At 43.6% G+C, this 14006-nt stretch overlaps 1 protein-coding gene across 2 annotated transcripts in view; it reads right to left on the reverse strand.

Annotated features, from left to right (window-relative positions):
- AGK (acylglycerol kinase) overlaps window positions 1-13003 on the reverse strand; it is a 53990-nt gene extending 40987 nt beyond the window's left edge. The window contains exons 1-2 of one of the 2 annotated variants that reach the window (XM_066633743.1): window positions 12775-13003; window positions 9098-9265 (exon numbers count right to left, since the gene is read on the reverse strand). In XM_066633743.1, coding sequence (XP_066489840.1) covers window positions 9098-9207 — 110 coding nt within the window. In that variant the 5' untranslated portion in view covers window positions 9208-9265; window positions 12775-13003. Of the gene's footprint in view, window positions 1-9097; window positions 9279-12774 lie in introns of both variants that reach the window. The other variant, XM_066633741.1, reaches the window with a different exon arrangement.
- Between the last annotated feature and the right edge of the window lie 1003 nt (window positions 13004-14006).

Consider the following 14006-nt stretch of genomic DNA (forward strand, 5'->3'; position numbering starts at 1 on the left):
TCATTGCATCTCATTGGGCAGCTACCGCCCGCCTTAAGCTGGGCAGTCCCCAGCCAGTAGACAGGCCAGGGACAGACTGCACTTGCTCCCAGTGTGGAAGGGATTGTCACTCCCAAATCGGCCTTTTCAGCCACACTAGATGCTGTTCCAGAACCACCTTTCAGAGCGCGATACCATAGTCTTTCGAGACTGAAGGTTGCCAACTATTATTATTATTATTATTATTTACGACAGCCTAATTTTCCCCTTCTCCTGGCTTTTGATAAGAGCCGAGGCATGTACATGTGCCTCAGTTTCACTTTCCATAGGGCTCAATACATTTTCCTTGTCAGTTTTGTGACCCACCAAAAATCAGGTTGTGACCCAAATGGTGAGGTTTGACCCACAGTTTGAGAACAACGTTCTAGTTTATTATTGCATGATAAGAGCAATGACAATTAATAAATAACAAAGGGAAGACAGGCTGTATGTTTGTACATTTACCAGCTGGCCAAACTGCCATTGCCTCGAAAAGCCAACTTCTGCTATCACTGTATCCACAGGTAAAGTATGAAGCAATTTTACCCATGGCTGTTGCTCAGGGCTCTCAACCTTTTGACTTATGGCAAAAACAAATTCAAAGCTCAGCGATTTCCAGGTAATGAAGTGCTGCTTTGCTGCTATCCAATTTAACAATTATTTTCCAGACAACTGGGCCAGCTTCAGAAAGTCAGAAAAAAAAAATAATCGGGAGTATGCCAAAGTTACTTAGCTAACTCAGTCAGAATCAATATGAATCTAATTCAGCTCCCCATGAAAAGGCCACTACCAAGATAGATCAAGAAAGTAAACATTCCCTGGGATGTTCTCATACATAAAAATTATCATGGGAAACTTTGGTAGATGTGTTCATTCTCACTGAAGAACAAAAAAGCAATAAACTCTTAATATAGCATTCCAGCAAGTCTCTTTATAAGTCAAATGGAACCTAAAGCCTTGGCAATCAAGTCATTCATTCTGACTGGAACAGCCATACTCTGCTATTGTGACCACGGGCATTTCACCAGAGAGAAGACAAATGGCACTGGGTGATCAGGAAGAAAAGAGCACATTTCTAGGCTATTTTATCACACCATTTCTTTCCCAGATGGTTGAAAGTTCAGGGCAGTTTTTACATGGCAAGGGGAGGGGGGAAGCACTGCAGACCTACAGTGCCATATAATATGACACCTGCAAATTGTCCTTAGCAGGGCAAATAGCAGTTTTGGGAAGGTGAAAATTTTGATTGAAAAAGTATATGCCCAGAACTCTGCTTTAAAGAATATCTTCATATACCACAGTCACAGAGCTCAGATTTTGAACAAATAAGAATAAGTGGAAGAAGTTTTGGCACTGATTCTCTGCACCACCACTCCCCTTCCTCATGAGAAGACATCCTCCTTTAGTTGCAAATGAATGTGCAATGCCTAAGACAGCTAAGTCCAGGGAGTCAAAGGCTAATCTGAAGAGATGTTGAGCTAACGCAGCACCCTTTGCATTAAGAGTGCCAATGATGTCAGAAATGAAGGCACAACATTTCACTAAACGTTTAATCTGTTATAAAAGGGCACGATATGAGTCTAGTCAAGTATGCCCCAAGCATAGTAATTTAGGTCTTGATGTCAGCAACAACCCAAACTTGCTTGTAAGGCTATGGGCATGTACATTTACTGTATTTATCCTTTCTAGTGTTGCTCAACATCCCAGATGTGTGTTCCAGGTGTCCTATATTTGAGCATCCAGCCCAATCTCTCCTGTAGTCTCCAGGGTGGTAACACAGACAGGAATCAAAACTTGGGACTCAAAAAAAAGCTCTAAAAGGCTTTTGTTCATAGAAATACTGAAATGAAAAAGAAAAAGGAAAACCTTTTGCCGTCCATGAAAAAGATTTGATCCTCCCCCCCCCCCCTAAAATCAGGTTAAAAAAATACTGAAAATCTCAAAATCTGTTTAGGTCTTTTAAATATAAGGAAACGCAAATTTAGCTGCACCAAGTCTGGGAAGACTTCTGAATTACTGCTCCACATTGTACGCTGAACATAGGTAGATAAGAATAAGTTCCTACTTACAAATACACTACAGGATTCTCAAAGCATCAAAAAAATCCTACAATGGTCCGCAACTTACATACAGCACAATGAAACCAAGCTTACATCATGGATTAACTAAAAGCATGAAAATATCAGCAAGGTCCTTCACAATGTAGAAAATGAGCAGCAATAAAGACCCCAGCTGGGAATGTGAGCATTTTTTAAATTCCATTTAGAGAATTTGTATTCTCTGCCTTTCCTGTCAAACACAGATCAAGGCAGCTCACAAAAGAAATCAAAAACAATAAATCAAATTGCATTACTTTATTTATTTAACACAGCAAGACATGATGCAGCAATAAAAACCAAACCACAACAATAAGAGCCAGCAAAATACAATACAACTAATTAAAGGCCTGCTGGAAGAGCCAGGTCATTAACAGTTCTCTTGGCATGTAGAAAAGCTCAACCAAATAATTAAAAGTAGCAAGGGAAGCAGCCTGGTGTGCAAATTGGAAGCCAGATTCAGAAATGCTTACTCCATCCTCCAGAAACCACAGCTTGCAGGAGTCAACATTAAGTCTGCCCCAAACCTAAACTAAATTATAGCTTCAAGAACTAAATAAAAAAAAGAAACTGAGCACTTAAAATGTGACTATAAGTATTCAATATTTTTAGATGATTTTAACTTTGTATACAAGTTCAAATGTAAAGAAAAATACATAAATTAAAAAAAGACAATCTAGTTTGGCTGTCAAGGGTGCCAAGAACTCTCCAAAGAACTATATTTTCAAGGTTTTTGTGGGCGGGGAATCAAGACAAAAAGTGACTCAAAATTAGGAGTATAGACATTTCAAAATGCTCAAAAAGCAGGCTCATGAGTGGGTGTCGGAGAAATCGTGCAACTCTATGTAAATTTCTTGATTTTATTGCAATGCTGATAATTTCTCTGCTTGCTTTGGATAAAAATACTCTGGATATCTCCTAATTAACTAGAGTTCTATTTACAAATCTGAACTGTTCTTTGGTTCATTTTTCAGTGGAGAGCCCAAAGTCTGCTGTCAAGAACATTCATGGGCAGTTTCCACCACTTCATTCTTCAATTTATGGGAATTTTTGGGCATCTGCTTCAGCAGAGGAAAGGCAGGGTAGAAATCTTTTAAATAAATAAATAAATTTATTTAGATAGTACCATTAAGTGTACATGGTGGTTCGCAAAGATCCCTGCCTTGGGGGTTTGTAATATAAAATTTGACACAGGTGAGGTGACACAGGTAGGAGGAGAAGGTGGACAGGGTAAACAGGGGAAGGTTATGCCTTTATTTCAGTTGCATGCTGTTACTTAGCACCCCATATGTCCTGAGATGCCATAGAGGCATGTTTTTTTTGTCCTGGGGTAAAACTAGGATCCCAGAGAGTCCAAGCTGGACTTAAAAGGACATCCATTTTTGCTAACACTGTCCTCCACCCCAGCAAAAGGTTCCTGCACTTGTCTGGCTAAGGGTGCAATCCTAACCCCTTATGTCAGTGCTGGAAAGCACTGGCATAAGGGGTTAGGATTGTGCCCTATCTTATCTGAACCTGCAATGCATGCCAAAAATATTTGGATATCCTGCAACAAGAGAAAAAACTAGGAGGCCATTTAGTCAGGAATGAGTTACAATTGGCTCAGAGAATCATTCCCCCACCTTATGCAGGGGGGGGGGCAAACCCACTTATAAATTACCTGATCACAGAATTCCAGATGGCTCCTCTCCTTGCACCCAAACTTTGCTTTGATGCATGGGTGAGCCACTCCCCCGACCCCCCCCCCAGCCTACACAAAGGCTTAACAGAAAGTGATGGGTTGAGGCAGGACTTGAAGGAGGTGCTTTACATTTAAATCAACTCTGTCCATGACCAGGAACAGATTATCCAAATTCTCTCTGAAAAGCAATGTGTGACAATCTTCCCCAGACAGTGCTGAAGTCAGGCACAAGTATTTAATTGTACATTTAGGGGTTACCCAGCCTCCCCACTCCCTTCACTTAAGAGACACCCCACTGCAGGTTGTGTTTTATAATTCAGTCAGGTGACTCGCTGTTGTCTCCTTGCTTAGGTCTATTCAATAAGAAAATTAGACAAATGGGTCTCGAGGAAGATCTACAAGGAGCTGCTAGAGTTGAGGTTTCTATCAGGATCTTGACAACAAGACTAACTGACATAGAAAGGCAAGAGATTTTGGCTGCAGCACAAAAAAAAAGTTTGCCCCTCATTTTCCATCTTAAAAATACCTTTGGTCAACAACCAAAGTACCTGACCTTCTTAGAGTGCCCCTTTGCAAGGAGTGCTTTTACATTAGCCGATGCAACGTGTTGCCTTCTAATGACCTACTTGGTAGGTTTAGAAATGCCCCAAAAGAAGAACGATTTTGCAATTGTAGCCTTAGAGAGGTAGACTCTCTTCCACACATTGTCCTGCATTGTGCTTTTAATCAAGTGCTCAGAGACCAGTATCTCCCCTCGTTGTCAGGAAACAAAAAAGGTCTCTCTGAGATCACCTCTTTACAACTTTTGCTGGCGGGTGAATTCGAATTCGTGACCCTTCCAGTTGCTAAATTTTTACATTTGAGCAACTTGAAGCGGGCTAAGCTGCTGGTTCTAAGCAACTTGGAGTAACTGCGTAAGCAAATTGTTGTGTTTTAACCCTTATTTCTTATCTCTCTTTTAATATATACCTTCATACATGACTGTTTGGAGATATTAGTTGTAAAACTATATGCCTAATAAAGGTTTGCTGTATGTAGTTCAGTCAGGGAGTTCTATAACCCTGTCAATAAACCTGTGACATTACCTGAATTCCACAGTTAAGGAGCAATACATAGTCCAAACCAACTGAAGTGAACCAGGAGAAAACAAATACAGGTACAAAATGCAGTGGAAACAAAATAGAGAAAGAATGAATACATTCTAACTGAAACAGATGTCTTCAGGGAGAAAGGAAAAAAAATAAGAATGCTGAATGGAGTTGGCCAAATATTTACTTCCTGAAGTCTTTCATTTAAACGCTGGCAGGATTTAACGTCAAAGAGATCAGAAAACAGGAAGGCTTAATTGGTTCCTATTTTTTAAAAAGTGATGAAACAGCGGAGTAGATTGTGTTCTCCAGCCAACAGTATTTTCAAATAATTTGGTTAGATTTACTTTTCACTGAAGACATGTTAATTGCGCAAATAGAGATTAAAGTTAAAGCTTATTTAGAAACCAGTATTAAAGGTTTAGGCCTTTATGAAGACCTGTTTCCACCAGGGAAAGCAGAAGTGGAAATCATAACAGAGAACAGTACAACCATTTCTCACATTTTATTGCAATAATGCACCTGCTCTGTTTTTTTGTTAAGAACATAAGAACAGCCCCACTAGATCAGGCCATAGGCCCATCGAGTCCAGCTTCCTGCATCTCACAGCGACACACCAAATGCCCCAGGGAGCACACCAGATAACAAGAGACCTCATCCTGGTGCCCTCCCTTGCATCTGGCATTCTGACATAACCCATTTCTAAAATCAGGAGGTTGTGCATACGCATTATGGCTTGTACCCCATAATGGATTTTTCCTCCAGAAACTTGCCCAATCCCCTTTTAAAGGCGTCTAGGCTAGACGCCAGCACCACATCCTGTGGCAAGGAGTTCCACAGACCGACCACACGCTGAGTAAAGAAATATTTTGTTGTTGTTGTTGTTTCTGGGGGGGGGGGAGGCAACTGCTTCATTTTTTAACAACCACAAAGCAGATACACACAAGGCTGGAAACAGTCTCCTTTCCCCCAACTCACACCAGATACAAAATTGCCCTGGCTCAATCCAAGGACACAGTATGACTATGTCCTCTTTATCAACCCTTAAGGGAGTTCAAAGTGCTACCTCCTAAGAGTCATCAAAGCATTATTACACAGGCAAAATTTTTATTTCTGTTTAAGTCAAGGCATGCAGGAGACATGCATTTTACATGCATGTTTGATGCTATGTACTTGGCAAAAGTCCAGACCAGCAACATGGTTATTTACAGGATTGACAAGAGGCCACAGGCCAGGAAGGCCACACTTTCCACTGAACCTACCCAGCAGCTCCAACGTTCTCAAGTCCTGAAGGAATAGGATGGGTTGCCTTGGTCCATGGTGCAGCTTCACCAAAGACCCACTAACCCTGTCCTTTGTCTTGTATGAAATCACATTGACTGCATGCTTAGTGTTTGTTACCCTGTTGTTTCTTTGTTTCTGAGTGCTGTGTGAGTGTGTGAAGGTATTTTCTGCTTTTCATGGAGCCTCGAGACCAGCTACGAGGCTCTTTCACGAACCAAGTGACCTTCCAACAAATTCATCACTTGGAAACTGTTACTACAATCCTGCAGAGAACTGGAGTAAAGGTCAAGAGAGCCTGTTATGTGGGAGACATGGAAGATAGAGAAGACAGTTTGCAAATAGAGAAGATGCAGATAGAGAATGCAGATAGAGAAGACAGTTTGCCCCAGGCTTACAGTTCTCTGTGTGTGTGTGTGTGTGTGTGTGTGCGCACACACACACACACACTCCTTTTCTTATACCCCTAAACCCATACTTCCTGCCCTGGGTTCCTCTGGGAAGCTCATCTAATCTCTCTACATCCCTTCTTGCCATCACCATGCACCATCTCCTTCTAAGAGTTCCTTTCCACCCCTCTCCTTGTTTCTCCTCCTCTTATCCATTTTACCCAGTACTCCATTGTGCATGAGTTTCAGCCATAGAAATCCCCTATCTAGAGTGAGCAATTTGAGTTAGGCCCAGTTTTGAACCTCCCCTTTTGGTCTCTTGGCACTACAGTAAATCATCACGCACCTTCACCTTCACCTCTGTTTTCCTTATAATGCTAAATTATACAGTTTTTCCCCTTGTGCCCATCCGATACATGTTTGAAAAAGCATTGCTGACACATTCTTATCCCAAATTTGAAGGAAACCAGCAGAAGCAATAAACAGTGCCATTTAATCTACATTGCATAGCCATATACAGTGGTCCCTCCTTCTCTGTAGTCTCTGTATCCACGGATCTCACCATCCATTGATCCACAGACCACACGGCTGTCCCTGGTGCTCCCAGAAGTCACTTCCACGATGTGCCAAGGCCTACAACCCGCTCCCTTGGCTGTGGTTGTCCAGCAGAAGCATTTGGAAATGCTTCCATGATGCATTCTGGGGTGCTCCAAGACCAAAGCAAGGAGGCATGGGCCAAGGCATGACCTGGAAGTAGCATCAGGGAGCACCAGAAACTGCCCTAAAGCTGGTACAGTTTGAGGTGCTAAGGTAGGGAACACATTTTTTTTTTATTATTTTTACAACATTTTAAAAGAGGACTTGACCATCTGCAGATTTTGGCATCTGCAGGAGGATCTAGGAACAGAACCTCTACAGATGCCAAGGGTACACTGCATACTGTATAGGTAAAACTATCTGTGATTTTACAAGCAATTTTCAGATTTAAATTCTCAGAAGCTGCATCTTTCTAAACCCAAGAAGCCCTCTTTTAAAGGACAAAGCAAGCATTCTCCAAACAAGAATGTGGAAGGCTTATTCCGTTCCTTCCCCTTCTTCCATGATATGAGTGGGTGGACCAAGATGGGCAGCCCTGCCAACCTATTTATTGCTTGAGATAACTGCTCAAAGGTGGGCCTGCCTTAGAAGCAGCCACTTATTTGCCAAGTTACAGCTGCTTTGGCTGTAGAGACACTTTCAAAATCTAGGTTTTTATAAACCAGGCTGCCTTTAAGAATAAAAATGCAATACAACAACACTTTCTCAATACATTTTCAGAGCCAAGTCCATCAAAAGGAAAATACCTTCTTAGAGGAGCAGCTTCTGTTCTTTGAAGACTAAAGATCATGAAAGACAATTTTTCCTCCCAAAGCTAGTCATTTTTAAATGTGGGGGAAAAAAATCAACACTCCATTGACATATTTGGAGGAATGGAGTGCCCACTTACAGCTTTTGTCAATTTCTCTTACTTATCTAGTATCAATGTCAAAGAATTCTCAATGAAGAGACAGCTCTCTCACTTTCTATTTATAGCAGGGAGTCGAACCACATCTGAGGTAAAACACCACTTCAGAGAGGGTTCTTTAGTGAACTGAACTCAATTCGAGCCAAAAGCTTTTGATGTCCCTTCAAATGGAACCAAAGCTCAAGTGGTAACCAGTTCAAAGTAACTGGTAATTACTTTGCCAATTCAGTGACACTTGGCTTTTAATTGTTAGCTTCCTGTGGTATGTCCCCATTTTTTATCCTGTTGTACATATCTGGCATGCAACAACAAGAAATTAAAAGAAAATATTCTTGAGCTAAACAGTGATCATTGTATTTATTTTAAATCCAGTTATATTGCAACCGAAAGAGTTTGACATTACTCTGCATGGAGCGAAATCAGTTCAAAATGACTGAACCAGTTATTGAGTGACTTTGAGACTATCATTTCTGGCCTGAATAATGAACTCTCTTCTATCACATTATAGCGCTAATTAGCTTAGCATGGAGACAATGCTCTTATCTGCGCTTCTGTGATGATCACCACACTCAACCTGTACATATTTTTGAGTTCATCACAAGACTCCTGCTAGTCAACACCCCTGTTCTGAATTACTCTTTCTAAACCCATGTATAATCCTACCTGCTGAGGATCACAAGTCATGCTTCTCATTAAGCAAAGTCCAGAAAAGTTTACACTGCATGCATTAGCCTTTGAAATTCCACAAAACTCATCATTTTTGCTGTCTCCTGCTAAGTCAGTTATCCTTCTGAAAGTTTTTTATTTTTAAAGTTGGCGCCTGAACCCAGAGTTAAAAATACTGATAAACCTGAACCCAAATTCTTAATGGTACAACTCCCTGTTCAAAAGTTCTGAAGCAAACAACATCTTCCACAGCCTACATCTTTTACAAATGCTTTAGCAACATCCTTACAGGCAAAAATACCACTATAAACAGAAGGTTTTGGGAAAACAACCTTTTAATTACAATACTATTTAAAGGATCAAGAAATAATTACCAGTGTTTTCCATACAGCCAGTTTCCACCCCAGGTGAGCAGGCAGACGCCAACAGTTGTCTTCTTCCAATGATTTCGGAGGGTGTGAAACACTTTTATCGCCTTGGCCATGTTTTAAGTTCTGCTCTGCAGCACACATTACAAGATGCGAAATGGAACTCTAGAACATCTGTGTGATAAAACTATAAATAAGGTTAAGACAGTCAGGGACAGAGAAACAGCTATAACATTAGTTCACCTCTAAACATCCATTTCTTTTTCCATTAGCAGAATAAAGGCAGGCAACATTACAAGCCAGACAAAGGGCAGTTTGGGTTCAACACTTCATATCTCAGCACTTCCACAAACTCTTATTAGAGACATATATGGTTTGGAGCCTGGGTACTAGAAGGGTACTATCTGGATTCCACCCAGATATCTCTCCATCCCAAGATCGTCTCCTATGCATGCAAGCATAGGCTTGGTTTGAGTTGGCTACAAATTTCTGTTTTTTCAGTTATGAATTGTTAATTTGTTCTATTATTTTTACTGAGTACGAGAGCTGCCTTGAATCTCCTAGGAGAAAGACATTTTTAGAAATAACCGTAAACATTGACACAGAGCAATGAAACTTCCCATCCAGAAAACACTTATATATTTTATGTCCAAAAATTAGCCCGAACCACTCATGTCTTTTTGAGGGGGTCCCATATTCCCTGCAATCTTTCCAGATTTATTCTACTTCTTATTCTGTGATAAAATAAGGATTTTCAGTTGGGAGGACAGGTTGACAATATGCAACTATTGCATACTCAATTGATACAAAGTATCTCAAACTATGCAATAAACAAGTTAGACCAGACCAATAACTGACCCTACTGTATCCCTTCTATAAGAAAAATTGGTTTTCCATGACAACGAACCAGATAAGCTGTAGATGCAACTCCACCCCAACTAATTTTAGTCTTCTTTAACCGATACCATATGATTATAAGCATGCAAGCCATGATCTCCCACCTTTTAACCTCACTTGCCCTTCCTCAAATTCCCTGTATCCTTTTCTCAAGCTTAGAACTCCCAGTTCACTGCATGTTTCCCCCAACACCCCACTTCATCACAGTATCTACCTGACTAGCCCTACACATTGTTCTGCATGCCTACACCCACTCACCTGCGGTTTCCCATTCCCTTTTCTTCCCTCTCCCACCCCTCATCTCATCTTAACAGCATCCAGGCCATTTATGGCAGTACTATCCCTTGGAGCCAACTCACCCCAGCACTCTACACACAAGCATCTTCAAAGTCTTCTCAGTAGTCCTGCTTCTTTGCACACACTTTTAAAATGCTCTCCTAAATTTAAAAAAAACGTCTTGCAAACTGAAAGCCAGCACAGCATGCTGGGATAGGACCACTTTCCTAGCTATGCTAGTTTGCCACTTTTGTATTTGGGGGGAGTTTGGTCTTCTTGCAACACGGAGGAGCATTCAAAACTGGAATTAACTAGTTCAGTGCTTCCCAAACTTTTTAGCACCAGGACCCACTTTTTAAGACTACAATCAATCGTAACCCACCAGACAAAAAAAAAAAAAGAGATTTAGAAAGAAATATTTAATAATAAAAAATAATTTATTAATAAATAATTGGGGTCCTGTGTTTCTGAGGCTGCTAGAGACCTAGACCAGGGGTGTCAAACATAAGGCCCGGGGGCCGGATGCGGCCCCTGGAAACTTTTTATCTGGCTCTCAGGCTCTCAGTTGCTGAGCAGTGCTGAGGTGGTACCACTGAAACAGTGGCCCACATGAAAATTGGGCTTTCCCATATCTTGAAATATGATCAAGATTTGCGTATTTTCTCTTCTGTCATTTGCAGTTAATGAACTTCTATATGAGTAAGGTGCTGGTTTCTGGCCATCAGTTGCTTAATGTCGTCACTTTCTGCTTGATGACATCATATCCGGCCCCTCAGCTAGAGCCCTGAATGCAAACTTTGGCCCTCTGTATGAAACGAGTTTGAGACCCCTGACCTAGAGTGTGCATGTGTAGGTATCTGCTAGACTCCCTGTAAAAGACAGCAAGATGATGTACAGTTAGGGACTTGCAGAATAGACAAAAGGCTGAAACTGGGTTCACACGTGACTTACAATGGTCCAGAGAAATCAGAAAATGTGACATTGTAATTTGGGGGTATGCAGATTACTTCATACCACAGGTAAGCATTCCAGCTGACAATTTTCTTCTGCAAACTGGGCAAAGGTGCTTGCAAAGTTGTGTTTTGTTTTTTTAAGTATTTCAAAAACTTTTCACAATCCACTAAAAATTTGCTCACAACCCACTTGTGGATCCCAACTCATGGTTTGGAAAACAATGAACTAGTTGCATTCTAAGTGATCCAATCCATTCTACGGCCTCATTCTTTTGAATGTGTAGCCCAGATCCTCACACCCCAAGTCCTTTGCATGCCCCCACCCAGCACTCTGTGCTTCTGCAATTCTGTTGCTTACATAAACAATAGTCATTCACCACTTTCTTCACATCCTCCCAGCTTACTCCCTTTTGTCAGCATCACAACACATACAAGCACATGCCTATGGTACTTTTAGGTACTGATGCTTCTGCTCCCTGCAGGATTCCTTCACTTTTAATCTTAAACTCTCTTACTGATGTTCAAAATCTACACATACCATACCCACAAACAGTAGAATGATGCCAAGCCATGCCCTCCAGTCTTGATGAGCTCCAGATTTTGGGTTGCTAACCTGCAGGGAAGGCAATTCTACTTGTGGGTTTCTCTCTCCGAGGCATCACTTTATGCTCCTCTATTTATTTTCCCTGCCTTCCTCCAAGAAGTTCAGGCTGGTATGCATAACTTCCATCCTTCCTTACCCCCACAACAACCCTGTGAGGTGGGTTGGATTGAAAGCATGCAGCTGGTTTGGGGTCAACCACAGTGCAATCCTATGCATGTCTACTTAGAAGTAACTCCCACTTACTCCCAGATAAGTGTATATAGGATCCCAGATAAGTGTTTATGGTGCGCTGCAGGGTTGGGTGGAGATCTAAACCCCAGTCTCCCTGGTCCTACGTTAAACCCGGCTCCTAGTAAGTACTGAGGTGTAGCACATAAGGCTATCCTATCCACACATTGGAGTAAGCCCCATTGACTATAACAGGACTTACTTCTGAGCAAAGCTGCATAGGCTTGGGCTCTGAGGCTCCACTCCTATCCACACTTACCTGTAATTAAGCCCCATTGACTATAATGGGACTTACTTCTGAGCAGACCTGCATAGGCTTGGGCTCTGAGGCTGCAGTCCTATCCACACTTACCTGGAAGTAAGCTCCATTGACTATAATGGGACTTACTTCTGAGCAGAGCTGCATAGGCTTGGCACTAGCCACACTTACCTGGGAGTAAGCCCCACTGACTACAATGGGACTTACTTTTGAGTAGACCTGCCTAGGCTTGGGCTCTGAGGTTGCAGTCCTATCCACAAGTACCTGGGAGTAAGCCCCATTGGCTGCAGTGGGGTTTACTTCTGAGCAGACCTGCCTAGGCTTGGGCTCTGAGGCTGCAGTCCTATCCACAAGTACCTGGGAGTAAGCCCCATTGGCTGCAGTGGGGTTTACTTCTGAGCAGACCTACCTAGGCTTGGGCTCCAAGGGCGTTGGGGACCTGAGTACAAGTTCTCCCCTGGCTTACCTGGGGCCAGCCTGGCCGACCTGCCAGGGGCGGCTGCACAAGGAGCAGGAGGAGGCGACCAGTTCCCCCGCTCTGGGCCCGGGAATCAGCCACGTGGTCCCAGCGCTGCCACAGCCCGTGCAGGGGACCGGCAGGCGGAGTCCTGCGAGCGGCGCTGCCGCCTTCCCCAGGGACGGTGCGCGGGGAGAAGCCTCGCTGCGTCTCCCGGATACACGCGGCTGGCCTGGCCCGGCCCGGCCCGTTGCTCCTTCCCCGCCCGCGGTGGAAACAGGGAGCGCAGCTTGTTGGTTCCGGGGAGGGAAGGGTCAGCCCGGAGCCTGTGCGGCGGGTGCAGCCCCCCGCGTGTGCTTGCAGGGGCTGCAGTTGCAGCTGCAGCGCCCTCCCCTTCAGGGGCTCCAGGTGCAATGGGGCCTTTAGCCACTGCATAGAAGGGGGGCTTTGGGCAGGTGCAGCTGCTCAGGCCTTCCATGGTGAGCCGCACCTGAAAAGCCCCTCTGCAGTGGCTAAAGGTACAGCACTGCGCCCCCCTTTGTGTCTGGTCACCCTGCGGGGGGGGGGCAATTTGTACCCAAGCCCAGGGTTTAAAAGGGGGCCCAGGAGCCAAAGGAGGGGTCCTGGGGTTAAAAAACAAGGGGGGCCCTGCAAGCCAAAGGAAGGGCCCAGAAGGGATCGGGGCCCCCCGAGAGGAATTTTACCAGTTGGGACCAAGTTTCTTTTGGGCCCCTTCCCAAAGGGGCAGGGGGCAAAAGAGCAGGGAGGGTGGTGATGAGGGTGGGCTGAACAGGGGAGCCTGGAAGCCAAAGGAAGGGCCCAGAAGGGATCGGGGGCCCCAAGATGACTTTTACCAGTTGGGACAAAGTTTCTTTTGGGCCCCTTCCCAGAGGGGCAGGGGGTAAAAGAGCAGAGAGGGTGGTGATGAGGGTGGGCAGAACGGGGGAGCCTGGAAACCAAAGGAAGGGCCCAGAAATTTCCTGGGATCGGGGCCCCCCCGAGAGGAATTTTACCAGTTGGGACAAAGTTTCTTTTGGGCCCCTTCCCAAAGGGGCAGGGGGCAAAAGAGCAGGGCGGGTGATGATGAGGGTAGGCAGATTTTTAAAAGATATTTAAAAGATTTTAGAGAGATTTAGGGGTGTGTTTGGTTTTCCATTTTACTGTATCTAGCTGTCAGTGCCACACAGGCAGATAGAACTGGGCTCCACACTGGGAAGTCCAATAGACCTGGCTGTCACTCC

This window comes from Tiliqua scincoides, chromosome 7 (assembly GCF_035046505.1).
Source record: "Tiliqua scincoides isolate rTilSci1 chromosome 7, rTilSci1.hap2, whole genome shotgun sequence".
Classification (NCBI taxonomy): Eukaryota; Metazoa; Chordata; class Lepidosauria; order Squamata; family Scincidae; genus Tiliqua; species Tiliqua scincoides.